At 33.4% G+C, this 13,459-nt stretch overlaps 1 protein-coding gene across 19 annotated transcripts in view; it reads right to left on the minus strand.

Moving 5' to 3' along the window:
• The window catches only part of LOC124297924 (probable GPI-anchored adhesin-like protein PGA55), a 122,747-nt gene that overhangs the window by 34,327 nt on the left and 74,961 nt on the right, over nucleotides 1-13,459 (minus strand). For 6 of the 19 annotated variants that reach the window (XM_046749344.1, XM_046749338.1, XM_046749337.1 and 3 more), the window contains 9 exons: nucleotides 10,928-11,131; nucleotides 9,854-9,967; nucleotides 7,580-7,675; nucleotides 6,457-6,546; nucleotides 5,329-5,460; nucleotides 3,514-3,612; nucleotides 2,889-2,981; nucleotides 1,373-1,468; nucleotides 362-596 (listed from right to left, as the gene is read on the minus strand). In XM_046749344.1, the coding sequence (XP_046605300.1) occupies nucleotides 362-596; nucleotides 1,373-1,468; nucleotides 2,889-2,981; nucleotides 3,514-3,612; nucleotides 5,329-5,460; nucleotides 6,457-6,546; nucleotides 7,580-7,675; nucleotides 9,854-9,967; nucleotides 10,928-11,131 (1,159 nt within the window). The remainder of the gene's footprint in view (nucleotides 1-361; nucleotides 597-1,372; nucleotides 1,469-2,888; nucleotides 2,982-3,513; nucleotides 3,613-5,328; nucleotides 5,461-6,456; nucleotides 6,547-7,579; nucleotides 7,676-9,853; nucleotides 9,968-10,927; nucleotides 11,132-13,459) is intronic. The other 13 variants (XM_046749342.1, XM_046749341.1, XM_046749343.1 and 10 more) reach the window with 13 other exon arrangements.

Genomic DNA, 13,459 nt, shown 5'->3' on the forward strand with positions numbered 1-13,459 from the left:
TTGAATCGGCAAAAGTATGTAACTTTTTTTTTGTACGATCAAACGTTTTAAATGTGATGTATCGAATTAATGTTATAAAAGAACGATGTAATCATCAACTACTTTCAAATCTTTGAAAAAAAAAGAAAAAAATAAGACAAGTCAATAATCGCAGAATTTCCCCATTTTAAAGGTAAAAGAAGGTGAAAAGAAATATTCAAAAAACTCGGGTCACTGATACGAATAATTGCGAGTTTGTGAGTATATAAATTCAAACTGAATTATACTCATAAAAATATAAATGCCTTACGGTAACAGTTATAATAAAAATGATATTTGATATCGTATTTAAAATTCGGAAAATAAATTTGAAAATGCGTACTGGGCTGGTCGGATTCTTCGACAGGTTTTGGCTGAAAGAGTTCTTTGAAGTGTGGCTTGCAGTAAAGGGTGGCTTCGTGGCTCTGGTAATTATCGACGCTTAGCTGTTTGCTGCATTGGTTACATCGGAAGCAATTCTTGTGCCAAATCAACCCTTCAGCTTTCGTCTGTTCCATTTGAAACACGACTTTACCGCAACTGCGGCAGTTCGGATTCGGTTCTCCATTTTGACCCACCTGTGAATTGAAATAGCGATGATCAGAGGAATTCAATTTTTTTGTTTAAGAATTACAGACTACTTGTCAATTTTTAATTTTTAAACAAATTTATCGTCCGGCTAGAATTATTGCTTCTTTTTTATCAAATAGGGGATTTGAATCGAGAAAGTGAACTAAATCCGATTTTTGTTAGGAATCCGAAAAATAATTATTATCACCTAGTTTGAATAACTTTGAGAGGTCTAGGAATTTACTCAGAATTGTATTTTCCAAACAATCTTCGGTAAGTTTGGGTAATTTTAAATAAGAATTTTCTGGATATATTTCAATTTATAGGCGGAAAATTAATTTGTCACAGATTTGTGGAATAATCAAATTGATATGCTTGAAAATTTCTGCAAACTTTTCATAATCCTAGTTTTATCGAAAATATCTTTTTACAAATCCCCACGTCCATATATTTTCAATTGCATATCAGGCAAATCAATATCAAATGTTTCATAAGCATGTTTAATTTTTTCGAGTAATCCATTCGAGATTAATTTCATATCACGGTAATGTTGGAAAATACACAAAGACTCTGGAACTCGAATTTTTCAGATTTATGACACAAAATTAAGTTTGGGAAAAAATGTGAGTTTTCTCCTTAAATTTTGACTGATTTTCACCTGCAACTCGACTTTGTGTGAATTAGTCAACTAATTAGAAACTCGAAGATTATGAGATTTTCATTAAAAATTAAAGTTCTGGAAGAATATTGTTTTCAGAACCTCTCTAGAATTTTTCAAACGTACCGAGTTGAATTGTTGCTGAACTTTACCAGCGTCTACTGAACGCACGTGAAGAACGGGCTTCTTGCTCAATGCGTCGAATTTGTTGAAGCTTGATTTCTACGAACACATGAAAAAAACAGTGTTAATTCAATTCGTTCAATGCGAGATGATTTACGCGCATTTTCGAACGTCATGTTTCAATATTACTTGTAATACTTGTGCAGGTTGTGATGGATTGATTGTCATGTGACTAGAGTAGCATGGCCGGTTCTGGATACAGATTCCTGCACAGACAATTATCGACACTTCTGAAACGTTTCAAAACTGTTTAGGGCGGAGACTCGGGGGTTGCGTCAATCAGTACTGACGAAAGAATCTGTTCAAAGTAACCACCTACCACCCCACAATCCAACGTTTCATAAATGTCGAGAAATGGCGGTAATAGTCGGTAATAGTCGGTAAGTGTCGGTAAAAGTCGGTAAGTGTCGGTAAGTGTCGGTAAGAGTCGGTAAATGTCGGTACAAGAATCCGTATCCCGAAACGGCCCTGATACTCAACTCACGTGAACGTTCCCCAATTGTGAGCCTATTTAAATATTTACACGCACGATAAACTGTGATAAGCAGATTGCAGGTGAGGATCATAAATAAAGTGCTTTTTCTTCTTCTTAAATCTTGTTTTGTGCACGTAGTGCTATCGATTTAGGCAGCGAGGGATATGTGAAAAGAACTGATGAGTTGAAACTCTATACTTTCTGGCAATTTTATTACGAGTTGGCTGAATATTGAGTATTTATAGTATTAATGTATTCGTGAGCTACGGTGATGTTCCTGAAAATGAACGAAAGAAATTTTCAAATTACAGACAAAAGTTTTAAGATAGATCTTTCGTTTCGAAGTGCGTCAGAACGAGTGAAAATTTAGCGATACGTTCGATTTTACTTTTCGACGACTAATTTTGTTCGGAAAACTATTTTTCGTGAAGTTAATTCTACGGATTTTGTTTCTCAACAGTAAATTCAATAACCCACTCCTTGATTAAAATCAATAATATTCATTATACAACAACATCAATGTGATAATAAAATCAGTATCTCAGTTGAATCATAGAAAATATAATGTCTCCTAACCAAAATAAGCATAAAATCGAACGATCTACTGAATTTTTTTAGTCTAAAGCGATTTAAAACTGGAAAATCGACGTATGTATAAAAAAGAATAAAATCTGTGCACCTTAGGAATATATAACGATGTATAAGGGATACAGTGTCTGTGAAAGCATTGCAAAAATTGCATGTGACTGTAAGATTCTTCGATCAGTCTAAAGCGAGACAAGATTTGCGTGCGTTTCAATGTGCTTCTTTATTTTGCGTGTCTTTATTTCGTGTTCCCTTTTATCTCTGTTTTTTTTATTAGACAAACCCACGAATGACTCGAGATTCGGCCGGATTTTTAATTTCACCCTTAAATTAATCGAACCCAAAAGCAGCACCAGAATTCAACGTCGATCGGGTTTGCCCGAGATTTATAATTCTTACCTGCAGGTTGATGGTCAGTGACCTGTGACCATTGGCGGAGTTCTTCTGAACACTGTTGATTGTTAAATTAGCCAAACTACAGTAGCACGCTCTCTGTCCCGTCCACAGGATAATTCAGTTTTAGTTAAGTTGCATGCACAATCATAGAAAGAAAAATAGCACGGTTTTCAGTGTTAGTATAATGGAACAAAAAAAAAAAATAACGAATGAAAAAACATGGAAGACAAAGGGTGGTCATTAGGATATCATTTATTAACATTAGTAGGGATTTTATCAACTGACGATTAAAATTTCTGAATTCGTAAGTAATTTTAAAAACAATTACATACGTCCCAACGAATTGAGAATAGAGATTTTTTTTTTCATATTACCATTTTGACACATTTTTCAATCTCAGATATTTTTGACATTCGACAAACAGAAAAGTTACGACAACACGGATTCTTCGAAGATTTGAAAGGAGGCGTCTCGAGTAAAATTTTCAAACCGGTTTTTATCTTATTTCAAATGTTTGGAAGCTGATTGTGATACGATGAAGCGAGTTAGCTACGCGAGTGGGAAAAGTGAACTGGAAACGGTTTCAAGTCCCGATTTCATGTTGCTTTTGAGGGTGGTAAATACTTACGAGTGCTTTGACAGATACGCCGTTGAAGATAATCGCGTCTTTGGCTAGTTCCGTTCGCTCCTTATCAAACAGTCTCAAGTCACCCATCGACTTTGCTTTCTACAATAAGATATGCGCCCCAAAAAAAGTAGCAAACCAAACACAAATTAGAGTTTTCTTTTTCAACTTCTTTCCCTTTCAATATTCGAATTCAGGCGACATTCGATCTCTCCGAAAAGCTCATTGATTTAAAACAGTGCAGTTCATAATACTTCAAGCTTTTTTATAATTCGGTCAACGATCAATTTTGAACAAAGTTTATTGAACATAATCTCGAAAATTGGATCCTTAAATCATTTCAAAATTTTTTCAAGTGAACTTTAGTGAAATTCACTGCACTGAGAGAAAACTGTTGACGGATGATGTAGTATTTAATATTAAAATTAAATAATAATTTTTTTCTGAAAAAAATTCATAGTAAACTGTACTTAAATGTTCGTTTGACAGGTTTTCGAATCATCGTTAATTTTATAAAATTTAAAAAAAAACCAAAGTACATTTCAACTCGCAATATCGACTGTAAAAAGGATCGTAAATTCAATACAATTACTTGGTAAAAAATTAATTTACACACAGTTTGTAACGCACTATATATTTTACAGCGCAGTGAGAAATAAAAATGTTTCCTCAACGCAGTGGCTACACTTAAAAAAAAAATTTTGAATCTGATTTTAGGTCATTGATCAGAATGGAGAATTCTCAGAAAAACAAGCACGTCACTTCAAATCAAAATTAATTTTAACCTTCTGGTATAATTTGTACAATAAGCATTTGTTTTTTCTTTTATGTTTTCAGATTAGTAAATTGGAAAACGTGCGGTGAGGGATTCAAGTTTGATGATAAATTCGAGTGAAAATGTTTGGACTTGCCAATTGCAACGTTATTAATGACTGGAGGTTATTTGTCAAAAATTATTTGCCTATCGATTTAAGACGTATTTTTGTTTATTTTTTTTAACTTCTCGGCTCAATTATAAACCGATTTTATCGATTCATTGTCTGTTTGTTTTTTGTACCTTTATATTTCTGGTATACAGAAATACGGAAGTCAAAATTCTTTCGTGCTTATGATTTTTAAATCAATTTTATACTTTTGAGACGTACTGAACTCTCAAATGATTAATTATTAGGGATGAAATTTAACAGAGCAATGAATTGATACAAATCTGTACATTTTAGGTCAATCCTCAAAAATCGATTTATCATAATGGCTCGTGTGTCGTAGTTGAATATTTTGCATCACCTCGATTCTTGTAAAAAAATTCATACTCTCGCCACAAAATAAATTTGAGAAAAATAACAAGATCCGTTTCTTCATATCATGTTTCGGAATGAAGAGAGAAATTTTTTTGCTCACAACGATCTAGCAGCTTTATTCCTAAACTATTATAAAACCAAACAAGATATTCAGAATTTCAGTCAACTCAATTATTATTGCTCTGTGTCAAGACTACGTGATTATCTTAGAATATTCAGAGTAAATTAAAAATTTGTTTTTCAATTGTTTTACATAAATTTACTAGCTACAACAAAGTAAAACAAGATCCAAAGTTCTCAAATTTTTCCTCAATTATATTTTAAAATGCAAATAATATGTCGAAGAGAAATCGAATCGCTTAAAATATTCTTAAAATATAAAAAAAAAAAAAAAAAACCTCTTTTCAATTCGACAGAAGCGAAAGAATTCAAAATTCAAGGCACTTTGTCTCAAATTTACCATCAGCCTCAATTTTGGATAAAAAGTGCGGATAAATGGAGATTCTCAGTGTTTTCTCACCGTTTGAAAGCCTGGATCGTTAGATAGCAGATTTTCTTTGGCCAAAGTAATGACGGAATGCGTCGAACCATTTGGTACACTGTGACGTGTTTGATAAAAACGTCGTCCTTCCAGCGCAGTCATGGCACTCCGCTGATTATCGGTTGGATTGTTATTGTTTCGCGTTGCGGTTATTCATTTTTCAATTTGTTTAATCGGGCGTGAATTAATTGTGTTTGACGTTGTTGTTGTTGTTTTTTTTTTGTTTTTTTAATTTCGAATCGATTTGATTTCATTCACGGAATGTTGACGGATGGATGCGGACATGCAAAAATAAAAATGAACGTACATGCAGAACGTTTTTCTACAAAATATACATACGTAATTGTAATTAGTGTACAAGACTTAATTAATTTACCTACTTTCTCTTAACCGTCGACTTGTGTACTTCAACGATCCACTGATTTAATTTTTAAAATGTATTTATAAGCAAATTCCGAAGCATTTGGATCGGCAGTTTTTTTTTTTTTTTCTTTCTCATCAGTAAAAAGCAACTTGAAAAATAGCATTTGCTTCCGTTACTTAAACGTTCAACTATTCTCGTAAGCTCGGAACGTGAATTTACGATAGTTTTTCAATTTTTTTTTTTTTTTCAACAATTCTGACAAATTGTAATGAGTCGTAGGATTTTTTTTTTTTTTTTTTTAGACACCTTTCAGTTCCTATTATATGCAGAAAATTAATTTCACCAGTTTGACGGAAAAATCTTTGAGGTTATCGAAAGTTTCTATCCAGATGCATGCTATAAATATGTTACAGAAAGTTCTTGAAAGAAAAAAGTAAAAAAATCGAAACAAAAAACAAACAAATACCGGAGATTTCTCAGATTTTTGTACAGATATAGATTATTTCAATGAAAAATTACCTTCTGTATCCTCCAAAGAATGAATGAATAGAAAAATAGCAATGACGTCGTCTCGAGGCAAATTGATTGTAACTACAAGCGATTATAACTTAAATAATGATACTCTAGATGTATTGTAAGAGATAATGAATGAATATCGCGGTGTATGAAGAAATGTTTAATTTTTCGCTGAGAATGAAAAAAAAAAAAAAGAAAAGAAAAGGGCAAACGAAGAACGAACAAACCTCATCGCTCTCGGGCATTTCGTGATCCTCTTGGGCAAAGGTATCCACCTCGGCATCGCTCATGTTCGACAGGTCACCAAAGCTTCGGCACTGTTAGTAACAAAAACACAGCGTACAAAACACGTATTATTATATTAATTTGATCAGTATTATTAATATTATTATTTAAGGCTATTAATAGAGCTTTTCAATGTAAATTAATATCATGAGAAATTTATTAACATTGCTCGGATTGTTATTCATTATAAACGATGTATAGTTATTGATAATAATATTATATTGTTGTTATACAGTCAAGTTATAGCATTGTAATTTCGGCTTATAAATAATCACACGTCAAGATTTAAGCGGAGCAATACCTCCATTATGCAAAAGCTGAGTTGTTGTTTGCAAAAAGTAGAAGAAATAAAAAAAAAAAAAACTTGTGTTCGTTCTTCACAATCATCGAAGCATCGAATCAACAGCTGCGTTCAATTTTCATTCATACTGTTATGAGAATACAATTATACAATTGGGTTTTTCAATTCACACATAAATATCATACAAATGATCTGTAAAAAATCGACCCTTAAGTTACACAAGAATTTCATACACATTTATGTAATATATTGGGTAGATCATTTTTCACAGTGTTCTATTCTTCCAGAGCCTTTTTCTTATTGAAAACAGTGAATTGTAAGTTATATAAAAAATTACATAACAAAAAGAAAAGCACATCATATTTCTGAGGAACATCGGAGTCGACTTTTTGCTTGAATCCCAAAATTTTGCCACTGAAATAAAATGTATTCGAAATATTTTTGGGAAATTTGATGGATTCAAACTTTTTGCAACGCGTCGCAAGATTTTTGTTGAAATGAAGTTTTGACCGATCCACTGCAGATTCACAATAAGGAGCTCAATTGATAGATGATAGAAAATGAGTGAAAAATTTCTACCTTTGATCTGCAACGATAATAATTATCGTCATTTTGCATCTGGCAATAAAAAAATGGAAAAAAAATAACCGCGTCAGTTTCGGGAAACAGTCTATTAAATATTTACCTCGCAGTCTGTTTGTGTAAATATGTGTTGCACTGTCTACATAAATTTACGATGCAGCTATTTATCCGAGAATACGTACCAATTGTTTAATGGATACGCCGGTGGCGATGATTTCCTTAACGCTACTCTTCTCCTGCAGTTCGGTTCTATTCGTCTCTGAGACATAGCTTTGTGTCTGCACATCATGCACAAACAAACAAACACAAACGAAGAAATAGTAAACATAAAATCGTGCAATTGACTCTCGCATGCATGTACAGGGCATTCCGCATAAAATGATCGCGACAAAATGGGATTTAAAAAACATCTCTTCACGCAAGACGGTCTTTACTCCAAAGAGTAGAAAACGCGACAATGATTAAAATATTGAGACAATTTTCAAAAAATTCCATTTCCAATATCAAAACTAGAATGGGATTCCAATTTTTCGAATATTTCCAGGCAGATGAAAATTTTTAAAATCAACAATTTCTGCGTACAAAATTGGTTGTAAGATCGTTTTTCTCACGGGGTGTAATTTTTTTGATAAAAAACAGCTGAACAACTGATTTCCCTTTGTAATTTACGCAATTTTTTTTTTTTTTTTTCCAGATGCAAGGGACCATCAGACGTGAAAAGAAATGAAAATCGAAAAAAATCAAAAACAGTCCGGACTACATTCTTCGTGATTTGGCACGGAATGCACCATATGTAAATTTATATACGTATGTTTGACCAGGCGCATGTACGCCGATCATTCAACTGGTAAGGCTGCTGATTAATTGACGTTACATTGAGAGGGGACTTCGGGAAGAGAATCTCTAATTGACTTTAATTACCTAGGTTCAATGCTCAATTAAATTTCCTAACTGGCTGTAAATTTTACCCTTACGATTTTTCAGCTTGTGTATTTGAAAAGCAAAGAGAGACGAAGAGAAAATACCACTGCATTAAATGCTCCGAGGTGAAGAAAAACAAAAAACAAAACAGAAAAAGAATGAGATTTTGTAGAGAAAATGTCGATTGAGAAATGATGATTTTAATTTCAAAATATGTGACAAAATTGAAAGAAATTCAATAAATACAGATAAGAATCACGAGTGAAATTATGCAATTATTTTAGACTTTTTACTATAAACAAATATTATAAATTGCTTGAATTTATTCGCATAACTCTCTGTTTTGTTACATGTCCAACAAATTTTTTGACGCATTTTTATCGAACCTCTTGAAAGACGTGAAAAATCTTCTTTTTTTTTTCCACAATTACAAGGCTTTTACGTAAAATGTAAATTATGAGACTCGAGAAGAAAACAAACAATTGAGCGTTATCAAAATGTTTGAATTGAAATATAGGTATATTTACAATTATCAGAAGTTGGGATAATATGATCGTCGATTTAGCATGCCCTGCATTTTCATTCTTTAAAAGAAACAGCCACAATTATTCATTTACATGCAAACGATGCAAGTTTGTTGTTTGCCAATCTCATCCAAAGATACAATTTTGAGGCTCGTTAAGAACCGAGAGAATCTCGCATGCAAGCTGATTAATCGGTGACTGCAATCATTGCTTCAAAGAAAACATTCGGCTTGAAGGTGGGTTAACAATTATGGTAAATGGGGGAACAAATAGCGAGTAAGAAGTACTTAGCTTATCTTAAAAGCATTCCACACTTTTTCCTCTGTTATAACCTTCTGCTTTTTAGTAAAAGATTCTTATTACGTGAAGTTCGTAATTGAAATTGCAGAAGCCCAACGTCACGATGTTATTTTAATTTTTTTTTTTTTTACCTTCTAGTTCGTTCTTGTTCCTTCATTTTGTCATTTTTTTTTTCTACAGAATTGGTATCGTCACCTTTTTATCACTTTCTTGCATCTTTCTTTCTCTCATCAATTTTTGTCCTAAATAGACGAGGTCTACAATTTTCAACCGGGTGAGACTACTTTTGGAGAAAATCGTGAAAATAAGATCAACGGTTTGAAAAATGTCATTTGAAAAGATTAAGAATCATTAAATTTTGACATTAAACAATTAACTACATCAAAAAATTATATTTTCCCAGAATATAAACGGCGACACGTTTCTGAGTAATATTCGTTAATTTGAATGGATGAATTTCAGAGCAAAACCAAAAAAACTCGAACCTGCTGTAAAAATCAGCAATCAAGCCGGCAAATTCTTGAATAAAAAAAAAAAAAAAAAAAAAAGGTCTTCTTTTACTCCGAGTGGAGAAAAACACAAAATAATAACGAATGAAATGAAAAATCCAGAGGTCTTAAACACGTTAATCTCAAGTAATACACACCGTGTTTGAAATGTAGCATTCACGATGCGAAAATCAAACCAAAACAAAAAAAAAAAAAAACTCACCAAAGTCTTAACGTTGACATTAGACAGCTCGTCTTCGTCCGCAGGCTGCTCAACCTTTTCCACGTAGTTCGAACTGATTTTTGTACGCATGTTTGAACCGTCTATGTTACCGTTCTAAAAACACACACACTGAGCATGCCGATATATCTAGCTTGGGAAGACTCGGAGGAAGGGTTTATTACATAATCTAGTATGTACAAGGCGAATTTGTAACGACTGAATCGCTAGCAGTTTAATGCGCATGCGCAACGATTCGAGAGAAATTCTTTGCCAGGTTGACCAACTGTCATAATTTCAGACGAGAATTCGCTGTGACGTACGTAACGTGAAAAATTTTGACAGCTGTCGGTGCTCAACACAACCACTAACGACAACCACGAAAGTTTTCGAGGTTATGATCGTAACGGTTGGTCACCCTGTCTAACAACTGCTTTCGGATTGTAGCGCATGCGCGTCAAATTTCAGCAGTCGACCGATCATTTGATCATTAGAAATTCACTCTGTATGTGTAACAAGCAAGATTGATAAATAAAAGCGAAATTAAAAAGGAAGTAAAACATTGGAGGAAAATGAGCGGCGAGGCTCAAAAATTGAACGATTCGCATGAAATTTTTATGACTGACAAACTTTTACGAGACGAGTATTTTTCAGCCAAAATTTGGATCCTAGATTTTGGTTCCGATCGCTTTAAGGATTGTTGTTTTTAAAAAAGCACCGTGCGTCTGAATTTCTTCTTTGCTACCAAAATTTGTCAACGAATCCATAGCGATTCTTGAAGCATAAGAAACAGACGCTGCGATCCGAAACAGTGAACTTATCATCGGCTATCGAATTATGCGACATCCTTGTAATTGAAAATGTTAAGCTAAGTTTTCAATTAAAAAATTAAAAATTATTTTGATATTAAACCTAGGAAAAATCAAACACGGTATATTTAGGAGAAATTTTCTCGCGATGGTAAAGTTTGTCAAATATCATGCGAATCTCAATGACTAAATTTCAATTTTTTTTTCAAGCAGCTACGAAGCTACGCTTAGATACGTAAAAGCGCTTAAAACGATCCGGCAAACTCACCACCGAGATGTTTTCCTTCTCAGGATCACTCTTCTTGCTTTTCTTGGTCTTCTTTGTTCGCGGCGTGAGGCCAGTCGAAACATCGCTGTTCGCGACACCTTCGATTTTCTTTTTCTTCGTCTTCGTTGTCTTCGTGCTTTTTCCAGAGGTAGTCGAGCTCGTCACGACGGAACTTGTCGTTATCACTTCCTCCCGGCTTTCAATCTGCGAATTCAGATTTCGAAATTACCAAAAACGGTTCTCAAAATATCGATCGATATTTCAAATTTTTCACAAAACAACTCTCGAGACGATGATTCTTATCCAACGATCACTTCAGCCAACGTTTTAATCTCCATTTTTATTCGATGAAAGTATCGCTGTCACATTCCGACTATATAACGAAATTTTACTGTATCGGATTATATATATTATTAAGCTCAGAATTTAAAATTGCCGTATCTCGTATCAGTCTCGTGTAATTATTTGCGCAACGGGTAAAAATGCGAAGCGAACGTGAGACAGAGATAAGCTGACACCTGCCAAGTTAAACGGACAACCGACTTTGCAGCAAGAATGTCATATCGAATATACATATATATATATACATATATATATTTACAATTAATAATCACAATGTTTTCATGTTCTCTGCCCAATGTCAGGTTTCGTTTATCGAAGAGTTTCCTGTATTTTCTATTCTACTGTTTCGGAAAAATTGTAATCTCACATTTTTGATTCTTTCTATTCTCCAAATTGGTTATTTTGTATTTTAAATGTCATCAAAATCTTCGATGCTGGAAGTTTCTTTTTGTGACACGTGAAGAGTAAAAAAACACGTCGCATTTAACGGTCGTTGACATTGATAAATCGATAGGATCTACGTGTACTATAAGTACTTTTCGTTATCAGTCCTCAAATAATATCGTAAAATAGTATCGTATATATATATATATAAGTATTTCAACACACCACGTGGCCTACAATCTGTCGTGTGTTAAATTTGCAGTCCAAGAATCTAAAATTTTTGCTTAATTATGCTTTGCGATATTAATAAATTGTAGAGAAAAAAAATTGAGTTGAGAAAAATGTTCCAGTGGTCGGAAAAACTGCATTCGAATTTCAATTCTGAAACTATTTGTTGATTTGAGCGAGTCAAATACAGAAAAAAAAAAAACGACAACAACAACAATTACTCACCCAGGTACTATTGCAAGAGATATATACCAATCGACAGCAAAATTTCACCACTGACAATGAGTAAACGATAATCTAAGTGGTATGACAGTTGTTAATTGTCAGGTAAAATGTAGCCTACTTAATCGCTATCTCGTGTAGTGTGTCCGAAACTGTAAGTAATAGCTGTATCTATATTTCATCCATCAATCTAATGCACCCGTAAAAACTACAGAGTGACCCAGAAAAAAAGAACATCGGCCAGATTTGAAACCCGAGAGTGAAAAATCTATACGCTTTTGATCGATCTTTAAGATTGTTATTTATTTATTTATTTATTTTTTTTGTTAAAAAGTAGAAGAACCAACTGTTGATTTTGCATTTAATTTCTTGAGAATCATCGCGAAGTAGCCGAACAGAGTTTTTGTTTCGAAATTTTGATTTAAAAAAATGTTCGATCGGTTTCTTTTTGAGATTCGGGGTGAACCGTTTTGAACTAGAATAAAGTCGGAGTAAATTAATTTGACCGATTAAATGCTGTGATTCATTGATGTCGAATGAAAATAATTTCATTAGAGTGTGATTCGATATTTATTGATTTAAATTGACAAGGAAATTACTGATCAGTTACAGGGTGAAAGATTGGAACGGGTTTAACGATAACCATTAAATTACAAGTTATTGCTTTAGAATCACAAGCAAGCTTGTCGCATGTCGGGTTTATATCCGTTTTATTGCTGGTATGCAACGCGGTTTAAACATACAGAAACTATTCACCTTGAAATGCTACAAAATGTACGTTCTAGCTTGTCCAAGATCTGTTTCATAACAGTTTTCTTTTCTTTTCTTTTATTTTTCTTTTTTTTTATAAATTGAAACTATCAACAAACGTGTAAAAATAGGATACGATTAACTATTCGATGATTCAGAACTTTGACGAGCTTCCATTCACTTGTGAATTTAATTAACGAATTCATGATACCCGGAGAATTTTTAATACACTGTACTATTTTTTTTTTTTTTTTAGCAATATACGAACAGCTTATCTAAAGACACGCGTTGAGAATGATTGAACACTGATCCAGTTGGTAAAAGGGTGAGGTATAAATTCGAAACTGTATTATAACGTATTTTGACGATGAAAAGATTGATTCCTTTTATGGAAACATGTGATTTATGCTGATTACAGATAGAAGTTCTTCGAGTTTATTATTGAAGCTATGGTAAATTGGTGGCGATGGAGACTGAAATCAGCTGAGCTCTTTGGGTGATGGATTTTGCATATTTAACGACAGAAATGAAGCAGCCTGTATAAAGTGAACGGCCTTTGGTCAAAACTAGTTTAAGGATGTGTCGGGCGTACGGCAAAGTGAAAGA

The sequence above is a fragment of the Neodiprion virginianus genome, chromosome 2 (assembly GCF_021901495.1).
Source record: "Neodiprion virginianus isolate iyNeoVirg1 chromosome 2, iyNeoVirg1.1, whole genome shotgun sequence".
NCBI classification, from domain to species: domain Eukaryota; kingdom Metazoa; phylum Arthropoda; class Insecta; order Hymenoptera; family Diprionidae; genus Neodiprion; species Neodiprion virginianus.